This window comes from Triturus cristatus, chromosome 6, assembly GCF_964204655.1.
Source record: "Triturus cristatus chromosome 6, aTriCri1.1, whole genome shotgun sequence".
Lineage (NCBI taxonomy): Eukaryota > Metazoa > Chordata > Amphibia > Caudata > Salamandridae > Triturus > Triturus cristatus.
The window spans coordinates 41359284-41377920 of record NC_140589.1 but is presented as its reverse complement, the minus strand read 5'-3'; the positions used below and the strand labels follow the sequence as shown (position 1 = coordinate 41377920).

The following is an 18637-nucleotide window of genomic DNA, read 5'->3' as shown; positions in this document are numbered from 1 at the left end:
GTAGGTAAAGTGAAAATCTCAGCAACTGAGGCTGGTACTGTGGAAAACTCTGCGCCCGAGGCGGATATTGTGGAAACCTCAGCACATGAGGCTGGGTAGGTAAAGTGGAAATCTCATACCGGGGCTGATACTGTGTAAACCTTAGCCACAGAGGCTGGTACTGTGGAAATCTAAGCACCCGGGGCTGATACTGTGGAAACCTCAGCACACAGGGGTGATAATGTGAAAACCTCAGCACCCGGGGCTTATGCTGTGGAAACCTCAGCACACAGCACCTGGGGCTTATGCTGTGGAAACCTCAGCACCCGGGGCTTATGCTGTGGAAACCTCAGCACCCGGGGCTTATACTGAGGAATCCTCAGCACCCGGGGCTTATACTGAGCAATCCTCAGCACCTGGGGCTTATACTGAGGAAACTAGGTCTTCACCTTGTTGCAGATCTCAAATAGTGAGGAGGAGGTTCTGTTGTGTTGAGGGAGGTTGTTCCAAGTCTTGGGTGCGAAGTAGAAGAATGAGTGATCTCCAGTTTCGCTTTTGTGGATGATGGGAATATGTGAGAGTGAGGCAGAGCATATGTGTCTGGTGGGTTGGTGAGAGTGTATGCAGCTGTTCCGGTATCCTGTTCCTGTGTTGTGTAGGGTTTTAAATGTGTGTGTGAGAAGTTTGAATTGGCTGTGCTTGTAAATGGGGAGCCAGTGAAGCTTCCTGAGGTGCGGTGTGATGTGGGTGCGGCGTGGGGGGTTGAGTAGGAGTCTTTCAGCAGTGTTCTGGATGGTCTGGAGTCTGTGTAGGAGTTGTTTGGAGATTCAGGCGTAGAGTGTGTTGCTGAAGTGCAGCCTGCTGATGATGGGTGCTTGCGTGATGGTCTGTCTAGTGCTCCGAGGCAACCATTTGAAGATCTTACGTAGCATGCGTAGGATGTGGAAGCAGGAGGTGCACACTGTGTTGACTTAAACTGTCATGTGGAGGGTGTTCACATTGGCTCCTGCTTGTCACCTTGATTGCAGCACACATGATCACATCCAGTTGACCCTTACCATTGCGGAGATATCAACCACAACCATGTTATTTTCATATTGAAGGGCCTGTTGAGTACTGAGGAGCAGACACAATATGGCTTACTGCACAGTGAAGACTGACACAGTTGCTCTGTCTACAGCTTCTGCTAGGAGAGGGATCTAGCTGCCTAGATGTTCTGCCAGGTAAGATTTCTTGGATTCAGGACAGCCCTGCAAGAGGTTAAAACAAATAATCACCTACAAAGCTCCAACGTAGCTAGATAGAGATGGACAGCGAAGCGCTGTGTGTGCTTGCACCAAAGGTAGGTGGAGAGCAGGGGCAGAGAGGAATCACAGAAAGCTCAGTGACCCAGACGGCAGCATGCACAATTCAGGAGTATTGCAGAATGAGCGAAAATAAGCCAGAGTGGCAAAAGAACAGTTGGAGCAGCAATCTTTATTCACACCTCAAGAACCTCTGATGCTCCCAAAGGTGGATGATCTCCTGACGAGCAATCTATAAATTGGCTCATGACTCAGACCCTCGCCATACTGGCAACCTGTGTATGGAAAGGTGAGAAACTAAGCACTTGTTATGTTGCTGTCCTGACTGAACAACACTGAGTTGTCTCTCTCTCTCTCTCTCTAACATCTCGTCCTCATCCCTGCAAGTGAGCCCAATACTTTTTATTACTAGGGAATGAGTGTTCATGGTAAAAGAGTAGCAAATCAGTGAAATTAGACTTGTGTTGGTTCAGCTATGGCACCAGCATGGCATAGATGTTTACTTGTTCTTTTTATCTTTTCACTTGTGTCTTGCACAATAAATCTTTTGTATGTCTCCACATTATCTTCAATCCTCATCGCAGGTTTGCAGCTCCCCATCACTCCACACTCCAATTCCCAATTAACTCCGACCTCTGCTCTAACAAAACACATTTATCAAAACAACAATAGCCAAAGGTTCCTGCCACAAGACACTGTTTACTGTTCTAGAGAACCTAGAGAAGCCAGATGGAACCACAAAGTGAGTTAATTGCGTCTGCTAGGAACTACAGTTCAAACCCTGGGGAGAAGAGAACTCAGCCCACCTTGTTCATCAAGGACCTGGACGCCCAGTGCCTGCTTGAAGCTCAACCCACTCAAGACAGAATTGCTGTTATTTGCCAAGAACAAACAATAGTACACACCTACCACAATTATATGAACTCAGACAGCTTTGAACCCCAACTTTTACTGAATGCCAAGTCATTTGGCTTCACCCAGGCCACAATTTTTAGCTTCTGGCTGGAATCTGTATTTTTGCAGGATTTAGAACCAAGTGGACTTTAACCCTGGTAACCAGTAGTATAGCGTCTGTGCCTTTTCTTCACACATGGTCAAATTGGCATCCTCTAAATTGGTATATTTAACTTACCTGTATGTCCCTGGCAAAGGATACAAAGTGTACCCAGGGCATATAAATTAAATACTACTAGTGGACTGCAGCACCTATTGTGCTGTCCACTACAGTGGCAGTGCACAACATGGCTTTAGGCCTACCATTGTAGCCTGGCAGTAGCAGTGTAAACATTGCAATTCTAATGTAAAAAAAAAAAATTGACTGGCAAAATCCTTCCTTTTAAAAATCATTTATTTTAAATATTAATAAGTCAACCCCAAGTAGGCCTTGCAGACCACAAGCCCTGCTCCATGGCCTCCCAGGCCCCACATCAGCATTCCCCTCAAGGGCATCAGACACCCCACAGCAAGTATCATTCAAAGCTGAAGAAATACAATCAGATCCCCAGGATCCTGACAGAACTCTATTGGCTCCTCTTGCTGCCATGCATCATCTTCAAAACCAGCTACTTCATTTACACAGGCATCACGGTCAGCACCCATGCTGATCTTGCAGACAAGCTCATCATCTCTGGCCACCAGTACCCCTGAAGCCAGGACACCCCCCCCCACACACACACACACACACACACACACTGGAGACTAAAAAAAAAAAAAAAAAAAAACTTATTGAAAAAAGGAATCAAGCCTTTTCCATCCATGCATCAAGGATCTGCAACAGCATACCCAATGCGTCTTCTGTTCAGGAAACAGTTGAAGACGGAGCCCTTTAAAGAACATTCCATCAGAATGCAGGTGCAGTACACTCCTGCTCTCAGAATCCAGATACCTCTCCTAGTCTCATGAACTGCACACCAGCATTTGACCCTGTGCGGTGCTCTGTGTCTTTTGGCTAGGTTCACAAATAACTACTGTAGGTTCCCAGAGGGCTTTAGTATCACATACATTATACCGTGACTAATACCTGTATAAGTATAGAGATTGTGCAACATGTCTTTATGGCTGCTTCTCAGGTTTAATAGGTGAGGCATAATCTTGCACAGCTCCTCCTGCTGCAGCGACCCATCTTGCATCTAGTCTTTCTGCCAGTGAAGCTGGCTCTGTGCCTGTGGTGGTGGCACTTGGTATAAATCTTTCACAGTACAAAAGCCAAAACAAGTGCCATTGTCAATCATTATTTTCAAGCACAAGGAAAGAGTGCCCTCAGAAAATAAGCTAACATGATTTAGTTCTGGTTTTGCATGTGAAGGAATTGCATTGTTTGAAGTCGACAACTCCACTGTATGAAACTTAGACATGGTGTGACACTTCTGGCGTTTACTTAACATCGCTTTGCATGATGGGAATTCTGAGCCTAGTTTGACAGCGTTAAACGCACACCCCCAGGTACAACGTCAGCGAGCCACTTGGAAGTCTTGTGAGAAGAAGCAAAATAAAATTAGAATGATTATGAACTTGCCTCAAGATACACACAGCGGAAAGGAAAGCCAGTTCGCAGGAGTCCCTCTTTAAAGACCAGCCTGGAGTCTGGCTGCTTCAAGTACAGCATCTGCAAACCACCTCCGTGACAGGTGCCCTGCCTTGAACAGCTGCCTCAGGTGTTGAGGGTTCTGCACTCTGAGGGCCGGCAGGGCACATGCACAGCCACCCTCCTCCTCACCAGTGAACAAACCTGTTCTGCTGCCTACCGGTGCATACGCATGTCCCCCCCCCCCCCCCCCCCCCATCTAACAGAAGACATACCCGTGGATATACCAATGCTAACTGTAGATACGTGTTCTACCTGCTTCCAGGACATGTATATGTCAAACCCCCCTCCCCTCCTCCCCCTATCAGGAGATATACCAGTTCTTGTCTAGCAGACACATTTGTTCTACCTACTGCAAGTAGATATGCCAGTTCTTTTCTCAGTCAGGGGCTGGCAATATCAGTTCTACCAGCAGACACATCTGTTCTACCCTCTACCAATGGATGTGCATGCCCACTCTTCTACAAACAGATCTGCCAGTTCTCCCATCTACCAGTGGGTTTAGGAGTTCTACCATTGGACAAATATGACCTGCTAAGTACCAATACATAAGAATGCCCATCCAACCGCCCCTCACCCCCAGCGGTGCATGTACCAGCCCTAACAGCACACGTCCGTTCTGGCCAGTGCACAGGGAATGCATGCCCACCCACCCCTCACCCCAGCCCAAGTGGTGCATGTACCAGCCCTACCAACATACGTCTGCTCTGCCCACTGCCAGTGCACTGGCATGCCCACCCACCCCTTACCCCAGCCCAAGTGGTGCATGCACCAGTCCTACCAGCATACGTCTGGTCTGCCACCTGCCAATGCACAGCCATGCCCACCCCTTACCCCAACCCAAGTGGTGCATGTACCAGTCCTACCAGCATACGTCTGGCCTGCCAGTGCACAGGCATGCCCACCCCTCACCCCTGCCCAAGCAGTGCATGTGCCAGTCCTACCAGCACACTTCTGCTCTGCCCACTGCCAGTGCACAGGCAAGTCCACCCCCCACTACTAGTGGATATACCAGTTCCCCAGCGCACTCCCTGAGATGAAGTGTTACAGATCTCGGCTGCACCTTGCCCCCAGGAGGGGCGCCCACGCCCCCTCCCTCAGCAGACACCTGACAGCCTCACCTGAGCACCGGGCAGCGCCCCCCGCACGGGGGCCTCTGAGGCGCAGCTCCGGGCCGCCGGTCCCACCCAGGGCAGTCGCGGTGCCCTCCTCAGGAAGCCCAGGATGACGGCCCGTCCCGCCGCTGCCATGGCTCGCTCTTAGCCCGATGCGGGCACCGTACGGAGAGCACGGGGCCAGCACCGAGGGACGGGCACTGAGAGCAGCCAATCACAGCGGAGCCTTACCCAGAGAGGGCAGGGCAACGAGGAGGCGTGTGCAAACACAAGCCCAACGGCAGGCCGAGTGGGCGTGGCTCTCCGGGAGGCGGAGCTGAGAGAATTGTTACGCAATCTACGGTTGGAACATAAGGCGGGGCTAACGTAATGAGTAGTTAAGATCGTTGACGCCCGCGCCCTACGGCATGCTGGGAGTTGTAGTACTTAAAACAGCTTAGGTTTTAACTAAGGAAGAGAACAGCTGGTGTGAGCCGAACATACAACAGAGGGTACAACATGTAACCTAACGGGGTTCCAGCTAGAAAATCAAGCTCAAATCTTGGCGTCGGTTCAACCTCCTGTGATTGTAGACAAATAATTGAATGTCCCATACCTTCAAAAATATGACTTTGTACTTTGGTGCTCATATAAAGAGCTTAAATGCCCAAAGGCCAAGTTCACGCGATATAATTGTATTTTTTTTATTTTTGCAATTTTATATAGAGCAAAAATGTCTCGAAGGCGTGAGAGCGCTTTACAACACTAGCAGTATACATGGGTTAGAGCTTGTTCCAGTGACAGTACTTAAACTCCTACCTTTACATCGGTGGATGCATGCACGAATTACAACACGAGACAGTTACAGCAGTTGCTCTAAGGTCGTGCTCAGTTAAAGCATCGATTTAGATTCTGAGGTCACGTAACCAAGGTACTTGAGATCCTGGTGGAGAGAATACTTAACCCCTTGCATGCTGCCCCTTTCCCCGCCCAGTGCCGCGCTTTGCATTAGCGGGCGGAGTCCATGACGAGCTGGACTCGTCATGGGCACAGCGCCACCGCAGCCCATGACGAGTCCAGCTCGTCATGGGCACTGAAGGGGTTAAGTCTGGTCGAGGGTGATTAACCCAGGTGTCTGTCCAGTAGGAGGAGCTTGAGGTCCTTTTTAGGTGGAGCCTAGCGGCAGCGCGCAGGCACTGCTTGCTCTGCAAGGCATGCTGTATTAGAGTATGCACTGGAAGCCCTGCCCACTCTCCGCCCATATTTGTCATTGGCTTGTGTCATTGGCCTTCGTAAATGCTGGCTTCTGATTTGTAAATAGGCTTGTTAGTCCCTCCTTGGTACCGCCTTGTCTGCATTTGTTACCGCCCATAACGACTGAACCTTTTACCTGGCTTGTTACACGGTCTGCATTATAAGTGGGTGAGCACTATTTTGTTTAACTTGCATGCTGAGCGTGGCGCCCGCTTTAGGGACACAGAGCTCAGTAAAACATTTTTTGTTTTACTTTGATGTTGAGCACGGCGTCCGCTTTAGGGAAACTGCGCTCTGTTTTTTATTTTTTTAAACTTTGATACTGAGAGCGGCACCTGCTTTAGCGACACCACGCTTGGTTTAATTTAAAACAAGCATTGGCATAGCCAATAGGTCTTGCCTTTGGGACCTTATCAGTGTTTAGCCATGTAACAGTTGCATAACTAAATACTTATAAGGTCCCAAAAGCGAGACCTATAGGCTATGCAAAGCGTCCCTTTCTACATCCATCCTTTCACTCATCCACCCATCCAATCATCTTCTCACTCACCCTCTCACCCTTTCGCATTAATTATGAGCCTTTGTCTGCCAAGTTACAAATAGAAGAGGCCCATCCAGAACTCCACACCTGCTGTAGTTGCTACAGCAGGGTGTTCACAACGCCCCTGATAATAAGATGTAGGAATCACATATCTTCCATATCTGTAGACATTATGATCCCTCTAAATTGCTGAGCACACAAAGGTCTCAGCAGCAGGTTCCTTAACTCTCAAGATATGTTAAAATGCAGCCTCTTTTCAGCAATTAGGTAACCTACAACTAATTTACTGTCAAATGTGTCCATGTTGCTAATTTCTTTGCAGCAGATTACAAAATAAATAAATGTACAAATTGATGTTTGAGGCTCCATTTTTCAAGAACAGCCCTTGTAATTCCACCCACCTTCCTTTGCTACACGCTGACCCCCAATTTATCAGTTCCCGGAGTGAATTGTTTCCAGTACCAGTACTGAATAAGAGTGATGCTCTAGAAAAATGGGGGTGGTTTTAAGATTAAACTGGCAGCTCGATACTGTGCAGCGAGTGTCTGTGGATGAAAGAGGCAAAAGCCTCCATGGTTTCCTCATCTGCTGCAGCTGCTGATATTTGTGAGGCCATATTAATCTTTTTATCGAGTCTGACCTCCAAACTGTTCTGCAGATGATGTTGCGGGGAGAAGTCCAAGCGCAACAGGCTGAAAGTGAGGGTTGCCTCCACTCTACTCATCGCAAACACAAGGAGATTGTTGGACTTGGCCCTTTTTGCAGGGTCATCCCTGAACTTTTTTCTGACCTGTTGTTGGCTGTTTTATGACTCTGGCCACTTTACCACTGCTGATCAGTGCTAAAGTGCATATGCTCTCCCTATTGTAAATTGATGTATGGATTAGTGACTCCATGATTGGATGATTTGGTTTACTTGTCAGACCCTAGTACAGTGCACTGAGTGTGCCCAGGGCTTGTAAATCAAATGCTGGTGGTGGGCTTGCAGCACTGGTTGTGCCACCCACAGAAGCAGCTTGTAAAGTGTGTCTCAGGCATGCCATTGCAGAACCTGCGTGCAGTCTGGTAATGTCATGCTGACTGGGCAAGTGCACCCACTTGCCAGTCCCTAAACCTTCCCTTTTCTTCATATGAGACACCCCTATGGTAGGCCCAAGGGCAGGGTGCATTGTAAGTATAAGGTAGGACATGCCCTGGTGTGTGTGGCATGTTCTAATAGTGAATTACAGCCATTTTCATTATTCACTATTGCAAGGCTACCTGATCTCCATAGGCCAGAATGGGCAGTTAGATTATTACATTTTATAATCCTAACTGACTCAGGGAACATGGTAGAAATTCGAGTTTAGTATGCCTGAACTCAGAATGATAAAATACATCCTTTAGTGAAGTTGGTTTTAACATTCTGTGTTTGAAAATACCACTTTTAGAAAGTAGGTATTTTCTTGTCTAACCATCCAAACCTACCTCTGCTAGGCTGTGTATTCCTTGTCTGGAGTTTGAGTGACAGGGGCTGGGAAAATTCCCGGAGGCAGGGTGAGTCAGCACAGGGCTGAATAGGGCTATCTACATGTAGAGTGGTGGGAGGAGTTGCACCTGGGACCTGAATAGAGCTGTGCTTTCCCTCCACAATGCTGGTTCCATCTACTGTGGTGTGTCTGATGTCTCTGCCCTGCACTGTGAAAGGAAAGAAGGAGTCATGTAAACAAAGTGCTCCAGGACTGACCAGAACTGGTTTGGACTAGGCAAAGGCCTCTCTGCCTTCAGAGAACAAAGAGAAACTGTGTATAAAAAGGGGACCCAGACCCCAGAACTTTAGATCACTTTGGGAAATAAGAAGAAACCTTTGCCAAGGATTGGAACCGGAAGAAACTGAGGAGAGACTATCCCTAAGCTGAAGTGCTACTTGGGGGATTGGCCTGCAGTGGTTGCCTGACTGCCAAAGAAAGGAGAAAGGACTTTGTGTGCATTTTCATTCAACTTGTGTAAGGATCTCCAAGGGCTTGGAAAAGAGCTTGCCTCCTGCTGAAGTCTTAGGGACAACAGACTTCAACCCCCAGATCCCCAGAGTTCTTTGGAAGTGCCTGCTGCTGTTTTGGGCCTTCTGAGGGACTGCGTGTCGCAAGGAGCTGGAAGCGCGACTCACGGAGAAGAAGCATGTCGCAGCCGCTGCCGTCACATCACTGAACAAGGGTGTTGTCACTGTAGCTGTCGCATTGCATTGCATCACAAGAAGCGTCCCGCAACACCGAAGAAGTGTGTCGCCGTCCCAGCCGCTGCCGTCGCATCTCTGAACAAGGGTGTCGCCGCTGGAGCTGTCGCATTGCACCGCATCACGAGAAGAGTCTCGCAACGAAGAAGAAGTGTATCACCGTCGCAGCCGCTGCCGTTGCATCTCTGAAGAAGGATGTCGCCGCTGTAGCTGTCGCATTGCACCGCATCAAGAAAAGCGCCTCGCATCCACGGAGAAGCGTGCTGCTGTCGGAGCTGCTGTCATCGCATCACTGAACAAGGGTGTCACTGCTGCAACTGTCACATTGAGCGGAAGCGTCTCGCATCGTTGGAGAAGAGTGTCGCCGCCAAAGCTGCTGTCATCGTATCACTGGACAAGGGTGTCGCCGCTGCAGCTGACGCATCGAGCCGAGATCTCTCGCCACATCGGAGAAGCGTGCCACATCAGGAAGATCTTCCGTCTTTATTTCTTTGCACCAAAATCTTCAACGCATCATCGTCCTTGCAACACTTTCGTTGCCCTGCGTGTCGCATCTAAAGGTACATTGAACTAAGAGTGTCACACTTTAAGAACTAAAAAGAACTAAGCTAAAACTACCATCTTAACTAACAGTATTATGGATTTTTGTCGTTTATGGTCTTGTGTTAAATCTATATAAAGAATACTTATTTTTGATACAACTGTGTGGTGTCCATCTGTAGTGTTGTCACTGGATTACTGTATGTGTTCACAAATGCTTTACACACTGCCTCTGAGATGAGCCTGTCTGCTCGTGCCAAGCTACCAAGGGGTGAGCAGGGGTTATTTTGGGAGTGTACCCCCTTACCCTGACTAGAGGCAAGGGTCCCTATTTGTCACAAGTACCTACCTGTGCCAACTAGAGACCCCCAAATCTAACATTGGTGGTCAGCGGTGAGGATTCTGGACTTGCATTTGTGACTCATGGTGAACACTACTAGTGAGTGCAGACCAAAACGCGACCACATACTGTTTTTCTGTTTTATGGTGTGCTCCTGGAGGTATTTTTGATACTATGACTCTGGTTAGTTGTAGCAAAATGGAACTCGACTTCCATTTAGCATCCTGTTCCTCATCCCAGAGTCAGCTGCTGCTCAGACTTCCATTCAGCATCCTTTTCCTCATCACAGAGTCAGCTGCTGCTGCGCAGCCTTCCATTCAGCATTCTGTTCCTCATCCCAGACTCAGCTGCTGCTCAGACATCCATTCAGCATCCTGTTCCTCATCCCAGACCCAGTCCTGCTGCTCAGCCTGGGGTTTACACATTATTCTTGTCTGCATCAAAACTAGCCAGATTAGTCTATTTATTTGTAACAGCATCCTTTTTCTAATCCTAGAGTTAGCCGTTGCTGCTCAGCCTTCCATTCAGCATACTGTTCCTGATTCCATCAACTGCTGCTCAGACTTCCATTGAGCATCCTGTTCCTCATCCCAGTCAGCTGCTGCTCAGACTTCCATTCAGCATCCTGCTCCTCATCCCAGAGTCAGCTGCTGCTCAGAAGTCCATTCAGCATCATGTACCTCATCCCAGACTCAGCTGCTGCTGCTCAGCCTTCCATCCAGCATCTTGGTTCTAATCCCAGAGTCAGCTTCTGCTCTGCCTTCCATTCAGCATCATGTTCCTCATCCCAGAGTCAGCTTCTGCTCAGACTTCCATTCAGCATCCTGTTCCTCATCCCAGAGTCAGCTTCTGCTCTGCCTTCCATTCAGCATCCTGTTCCTCATCCCAGAGTCAGCTTCTGCTCAGACTTCCATTCAGCATCATGTTCCTCATCCCAGAGTCAGCTTCTGCTCAGACTTCCATTCAGCATCCTGTTCCTCATCCCAGAGTCAGCTTCTGCTCTGCCTTCCATTCAGCATCCTGTTCCTCATCCCAGAGTCAGCTTCTGCTCAGACTTCCATTCAGCATCATGTTCCTCATCCCAGAGTCAGCTTCTGCTCTGCCTTCCATTCAGCATCATGTTCCTCATCCCAGAGTCAGCTTCTGCTCAGACTTCCATTCAGCATCATGTTCCTCATCCCAGAGTCAGCTTCTGCTCAGACTTCCATTCAGCATCATGTTCCTCATCCCAGAGTCAGCTTCTGCTCTGCCTTCCATTCAGCATCCTGTTCCTCATCCCAGAGTCAGCTTCTGCTCAGACTTCCATTCAGCATCATGTGCCTCATCCCAGAGTCAGCTTCTGCTCTGCCTTCCATTCAGCATCCTGTTCCTCATCCCAGAGTCAGCTTCTGCTCAGACTTCCATTCAGCATCATGTTCCTCATCCCAGAGTCAGCTTCTGCTCAGACTTCCATTCAGCATCATGTTCCTCATCCCAGAGTCAGCTTCTGCTCAGACTTCCATTCAGCATCATGTTCCTCATCCCAGAGTCAGCTTCTGCTCAGACTTCCATTCAGCATCATGTTCCTCATCCCAGAGTCAGCTTCTGCTCAGACTTCCATTCAGCATCATGTGCCTCATCCCAGAGTCAGCTTCTGCTCTGCCTTCCATTCAGCATCCTGTTCCTCATCCCAGTCAGCTTCTGCTCTGCCTTCCATTCAGCATCCTGTTCCTCATCCCAGAGTCAGCTTCTGCTCAGACTTCCATTCAGCATCATGTTCCTCATCCCAGAGTCAGCTTCTGCTCAGACTTCCATTCAGCATCATGTTCCTCATCCCAGAGTCAGCTTCTGCTCAGACTTCCATTCAGCATCATGTTCCTCATCCCAGAGTCAGCTTCTGCTCAGACTTCCATTCAGCATCATGTTCCTCATCCCAGAGTCAGCTGCTGCTCAGACTTCCATTCAGCATCATAAGCAATATCTGCCTATCTGGTCATACCACTAAAGTCTTCCTCACTTCCAGGGTGCATAGCTACCAGGAGTTCGGTCTGCCCATCTGTGATATATCAAGGACTTATGTGTGTAACTTTAAGTGACATGTATTTTATATGTAGAACAAAACAGTTAGCGCTGGTGTTTTAACCACCCCTTTATTTGAGAGAAACATGTCAGTCTTTGTCTGTGAGTGCATTTTCTTAAGCTTTGTAATGTCCTGGATCATCACCCCTGACCTCAGGCAAACTACATCTGATTCAGGAAACCCCTTACAACTGAACTGTTCAGGAGAATGTAGGGCAGGGGTCCCCACATTATCCTTATGGACTCACTTTTTCAAGTTTTTGTTTGGTAGTTTTGATCCATATATTTCAACACTCAAAGTTGACCACCAGTGCAATACAAAATAAATAAATGGAGAAAAATGAAGTGCAGGTACTCACCACACTGAGTGGGGGAGGGGGGTGTAAGTTCAGGTATGGGGATTGATGAAAATGACTAAGTGCTTTTAATCAATAGTGTGAAGATATAGGATATTTAATGCAATCACCAGATATTCTATTTGCATATTTATTTTTGCCCCCATTGCATGTTGAGCTCTCTTTTTGTTGATATGTATGCAAAAATTACAAATGTAATCTGGTTCAACTTGCACTCTTTAAAATAGATTCTCCTTTGCCCAGAATCCCCTGTGTTTCAACCTTCTATCCCTACTCAGCATAGAGCCTCCATTACATCATTCACCCATCTTCCTGCCACCCAACCCCTGGCGGAATTTCTCCTGATGTGATATGCCCCTGCCAGACATCAGTAGCATAGGCTCACTCCATCTTTCTTTACACTCATTGTAGGAATGAGATTGTCCCCTGCATTGGTATACAGGCATGTACTCCTGCTCTGCATGTCCGACTGCATGTGAACCTTGTACCCCGATTTTAATTTTGGCCCTGGCATCATGCTAACCTAGAGTGGGTGCAGAGGCCTAGGCCTGTCCCTGAATCTGAGAGGTCAGGATCTGTCCTGTGACCTGGAGGGGTGCACGCAGTGTACCCTCATAGTTGACAGAAGACTACTCTCCCTATCCTGGATGTAAACATATAGTGGTGGTGGCACTGTGCCATGCTATGTGAACTTTTAGTGTCACAAGATGTTCCTCTCTGTATCAGTGAGAGAGCATGACCTACCAAACTCTCTTTTGTAAAGTTCCACTCCTATATGAAACTAAGAACCTCGTACTGATATCCTCGGTACACGTTGAGAGCATGTGTGTGTTCAGTGAGCCTCCACTCCCCCCCGTACTACTACCCATGTCCATACGTGGGTAGAGGTAGGGGGTAGAGTGTGTGTGTGTGTGTGTCTGTCTATTGGAGGCAATGGGGTCTATCTTGGACACTGAAGTGAGCAGGAAGGAGACAGGGCTATGTTTAGAAATCCTTTGAAGACTGTTAGCAAGGGGCTGATCCTGTGTTAGGAATCCTGATGGAATTCTATTGGCCCCAAGTGCCACCTCGACCATCTCCATCTGCCAGCTGCATAATTTACAAAGCCATCACAACCAGCACCCTCACTTATCTTGCATTCAAGCTCACCGTATCTGATGGCTCTCAGTGCACCCAAAGCACAGAGTCCATGAAACTGGAGACTAAGAAAAGTAAAGAAAAAATAAGGCAGCAGGCCTTTTCTATGTATGCACCCAGGATCTGGAACAACACCCCCTAATCCATTAAAACCACCCCACCATTGCTCCAGTTTGGAAAATGTCCACTGTACCCTCCACAACACAGCTACCTCTCCTATCACGTGTTGAGTTCATGCTTGATACAGCGCTCCACTGCCATTTAGTTAGATTCATGCTACATAAGTACTTTATACATATACAAGGGGCTGCTGATGAATTCTTCCTGAGCACGGCCATTAGGTAGATGGTAGCGGTGGAGTGTGGAACAGCAGTTTTTGTTGATCAGTTGAAAAAGTTCCTAAACTAGGCCTGTCCTATTGCCCATTTCTGATTACTGCTTCAGGAAGACCGATGACATCAAGGAGCAGGAAACTGAACACAGACACCTCACAGTGTCCCTGTTGTGCATGCTCCTTTTGGATTCAATATCAGTGCTACCTGCTAGCAAAGCATCACTTTACACAGACCTGAAGGTCTTCAGAAAGATCCAAGAAGCATGCCTGCTGCAAGGGAGGAAGGAGTGCGCCTGTCCCTGCTGGAGGAGAGACTCTTAGAGATGAGAGACCTGTGTGAGGTGCATGATCAGCTGAACCTAAGAGAAAACTGACAACCCAAAGAGAGGACCTGAGCTGGGGGTCTCCCTGACTTCTCAGTGCAGTTTTTGGAACCAGCTGTGTCTAGTATAATGTAAAAGTATATCATCCGACGTCCAGCTGCAGGATCGATCTTCTGGTGGTGCCGCCACGACAGCAGAGTGAAGGACTGTATCACAGCTGAGCAGAGATCTGATCTGCCCAGGGGCACCACTGCCAAAGTGATCACAATCAAAAGATTTGTACTGGATACCACAACAACTCTCACTGAGCCCAAATATCAACTTCCGGGGCCACTGCTGCTGAGCCAGACTGTGCCATAAAGACCCACCTATCAGAGCCCATCCTCTGATGCTGTCCAGAAAGGTCCACCAAGCGGTCCTAGATTGAAGAAATTAAACTGCAAAGGAGGGATGTTGTAGCTACATCCATCGCACACCTGCATTGCAAGTGCATTCTTGCAGGTAAACCGCAGAGTGCTACCTGCAAGGGTGTGTCCATACACACCACCTGCCGGGGACTATTATTTTGGCAAAGAAGAAACACTAAACTGTTTAACTGAGCTCTTCATTAAAATGAATGAGAACATTTGAGCTAACTGCACATGAGCCTAATCCTGCTTAGATGGCTGGGGCTGGGACGGTAACCACAGCAATCTTGTTTCTAGCAGGCAAAGAAGACGATTACCAGGAAAGGAAAGGGTTGCATTGCCTCAGGAAAGATGCCCAGTGCATCAAGTCCAGCCGGGTTCTGATGGAGATGCCCAGGGGGCACATTTATGCTTGGCACTAACTACTGGGTGGAGGTGCCTCTTGGGCATTCCCTAACCAATGGGGTAAAAGTTTTCACTGTGCTACTGGAACCAAGGTGCACCCCACTGACAAGCCCCAATCAGGGCAAAACTGGTCCTGGGTTGCTTGTTTTCTGGTTCAGGAAGGTCCTGGCTTGGCAGTTCGGGCTGGGATGTTCCTATTGGAGCAGGGGCGAAACTGATTTGCATATGGCTGTGTCCAAAAAGGGGAGGTATGTGGCAAAAGAACAATGTGGTAAAATGCTACCCCGACTGATTGCCAGTGGTTAGACTTATTGCAAGCATTCTTCCCATCACCTTTTGTATGCTTAACATACTGCCCTAGGTGGCAAGATTATGCCCAGACGTGGGTCCTGTTCTCACTCTGCCAATGTAAACAAGCTACACCTGACTGACAAGCCCCAATCAGGGGCTTGGGTTGCTTACATATTGAGTTCAATAAGTCAAGAATGATTTGCGGGAGGCGTGGCCTGGGGCCAACTAAGATGGCTTCCTGAGAAACGAGCTCCGCCGGAGCCGAGGCCCTAATCCCCTTATATCTCCGCTAATTATCCGGCAGGACGAGTCCCAGGATACCCCATGAGTTGGCGCAGTCCAGTGGGCCAGATCACCGTAAAATTGGCTCAAAACGGATGCCCTGAAGCCGTACCGCGCTCCGGAGGACACCGCACCGGCGAATGGTGAGGGGGAGTGCGGCCGGGAGGAACGGAGGTGGCCGCTGGCGTGCGTGGCACACGCTCTACCCGGAGGCTGGAAATTTCACCGCTGAGCCCTCCGATCGGGTTGGAGAGGGGCTGCTGGGCCCGTATCACCTGTGGAAGCGCTCCTGAGGCGGCAGGGGCCGAGTGGAGGCGGCCGGCGGAGAGAGAGCAGTGCTACAAATCCGGCGCCGATTACAAGCCCCTGGGGGGCGTTCGAAGTTGCGTGCATCCCGTGGCCCAGTGCACACTCGCTCCCAGTGGCGGCATGAGGGGGTAGCGACCTCGCACCCCCGTAAGACATTATTGTGAAGGCCTCCACATCGGCACTGTGAGGCCTGCTCTCCGCGCTGTTGGGGAGACCTGGGGAGTGATGCTGGGGGCCTCCCCCCCTTTCCTCTCCCCTTGAAAAGCAAGCGCACGTGGGCTGAGCGGACACCCGTCGGCGCTGCTGCGGGAGTGTGAAAGGCAGATATCATCGGTTGGGGAGAGGCTGCGGAACTAGAGACCCAGTGCACGCAGTACCCGCTGCGTGGGATGAGAACCACCACACAGTAACTTTCCAATGTTCCCACCGCTCCCATAGACTATCTGCATGAGCGGAGGCCATCTCGTGGCGCATTGGACCTGGTGCGCCCCACCAATCCGGTGAAAGTCGCATCGCTGTGGAGCGGACGGCTTGGGGAGCATCGCGCCCGCAGAGCCAGTAGGCCGGGAGCACTCTTCCTCTCCTGAGGTGGGGACGGCGACGCCGTCAGCAGGCTATTGGGGTGCCTTGCACTGGGTGAATGGGCCATGTCTGAGGAGGCCGCATACAGAAGGAACCACTCTATTCATCGGATCGAGGAGCAGTGGGCCGGAAACGTTGGGTCCTCGTCGGTGCTCGGAGGCGTTATAAACGAGGTGGGGGCGCATGCTTCCAGATACCTCTAGCCACTTCACCAGATGGACACACCGCCTAGCAAGTACACCATGACACCCCTGAAGATCGCGGGGAGGGCCACTCTTCCGGCCGCACACCCTAGGGCGGAGGCCGCGGACGGCGTTCCTTGGCAGATACAACTCAAGTGGCCTACAATCAACTGAGAAGGGGAAAAAATCTTGTGACAACAGGTGTCAACCCAGTGCGGTGTGAACCTAGTCGGTGGAACTGCACAATGAAGCCAAAAAATGCCACATCAGTACAATCTAACAAACTGGACAAGTACGCTGTCCCGAAACCAACGCCGCAGGACGATATGACACAGGGAGAACCATCTCTCCAATCCATAATGGCGGCTATCAAGGGCCTGGGGTCTACCCTCGAAACAAAAATTGATAAAATGTCCATTGAAATGAACTTGATGAAAGCAGACATGAAAAAAACGGCAGACAAAGTTAAAACCAACGAAGCCAACGTATTGGAACTCCAGACCTCTACTAAAAAACTTGAGGAGTGAATCAACACTCTTACACACCAGAAGTGCCAAATGGCCTTGAAACTCGAAGACCAAGAAGGGCGGGCCCGCCGAAGTAACATTAGAGTGGTTGGGGTTCCGGAGGGCATGGAACGGCCGAGCATGGACCTCTTCCTTGAAGATCTCATCTTACATCACCTTAAACCAAAGCGGCTCTCCTCGCTCTTCACTATTGAGAGGGCGCACCGGGCGTCGATCCCCAGGCCAAAACCGGGTGCAGCTCCCAGGACCATTATTGCCAAAATCCTCAACTATAGAGATCGCAACGCAATTTTGCAGGCGGCTCGGGCCCGGGGAGACTTGCACTACGAAAACTCGACTATCCGATTTTTCCCGGATTTTACACTTAAAGTCCAGCAGGAACGACGCTCCTTCGAGGGGGTGAAGGCAGTCCTACGGCAACGAAGAATAAAGTACATGATGTTCTTCCCAGCGATACTTAAAGTAATAACGGACGGAAAGATGCTCTTCTTTGCCACTCCGATGGAGGTACAGGATTGGCTAGATGGGAAGGCAATACAGAAGAAGACATCCGGAGCGAGAGACAGTTGGAGGGACCCCTACACTCGCGAGTCGGGACTGACGGATGAGTGGTCCGACACAGAACGGCGCAGCACGCGCTCCTGGAGATCGAGGTCGAGCAGCCCGGGATTGCAAGCAGCACAGAGAGACTGACAGAACCTGGGTTCTTGAGCTGGACTCAAAGGGACAATATCTACAAACCGTAATGTATAAATTGTTTTGTTGCTATAATGTGGGGCGGGCGGCCGGTGCGGCCCGTTTTTCCGGGAGAGTGATCTCTTCACCTCTTCGGTAGCTCCTGGCGGCGCTGAGGATGTATCGGACTGGCTAACTGACTCTACATTATCGAGTGTTAGGTGGGATCCTGGCAGAAACAGGGGCGGTGACACGGATGTCTTAGATGGGGATGTCACTATCCTGGGAGCTCAAAAACCTGGTGAAAAACAGAATTTGTTGGTACAGGAGGGGGGGAGCCTTTGGCGGCCGGAGTTGGTACTAGCCCACTTCCCCACGTCACAGTTGACTAGTTATCAGAGCGATAGGCACTCTGCTAGTTGGGGATGTGGGTGCTTTTAGACCTAGGTGGCAGGGTAGCAGGGAGGGGGGGTGGGAGTAGGGGAGTATTACGGGTTAGTTATGTTCTGCTTTCTTTTTGGTCAGTTTTGCAGGCAGTACCAGGGGGGTTGTTCATTGGTCATGCAAGGTACACAATGTAACGAGTCGGTGGTACCACAAGTGTCACAGGTCGTTCAGGAAAATTAATTGTCACAATTGGTATGCATTGGGATAAAAGTCTGAAACTATTGAGCTGGAACGTCAATGGGTTGGAAGACAAAATAAAAAGGAGTATACTACTCCAGCATCTTAAGCGACATCTCCCGGATGCTGTACTGCTCCAGGAGCCACACCCAATTGGGAATACCTGTAAATCACTTAACAGATGGGGATACACAATGGTGGCGCACGCCGGCTTCACATTGGGGTCCCGAGGGGTGGGTATCCAATGCTCTTGGGCAGACCCACTGGGGCGCTTCACAGCCGTCTCGGGGCAATGGG

General features: G+C 49.5%; 1 protein-coding gene across 2 annotated transcripts in view; it reads right to left on the bottom strand.

Annotated features, from left to right (window-relative positions):
* Positions 1-5195, bottom strand: part of MOCS1 (molybdenum cofactor synthesis 1) — a 285312-nt gene extending 280117 nt beyond the window's left edge. For both annotated transcript variants that reach the window (XM_085610229.1, XM_085610231.1), the window contains exon 1: positions 4989-5195. In XM_085610229.1, coding sequence (XP_085466355.1) covers positions 4989-5117 — 129 coding nt within the window. In that variant the 5' untranslated portion in view covers positions 5118-5195. The remainder of the gene's footprint in view (positions 1-4988) is intronic.
* Between the last annotated feature and the right edge of the window lie 13442 nt (positions 5196-18637).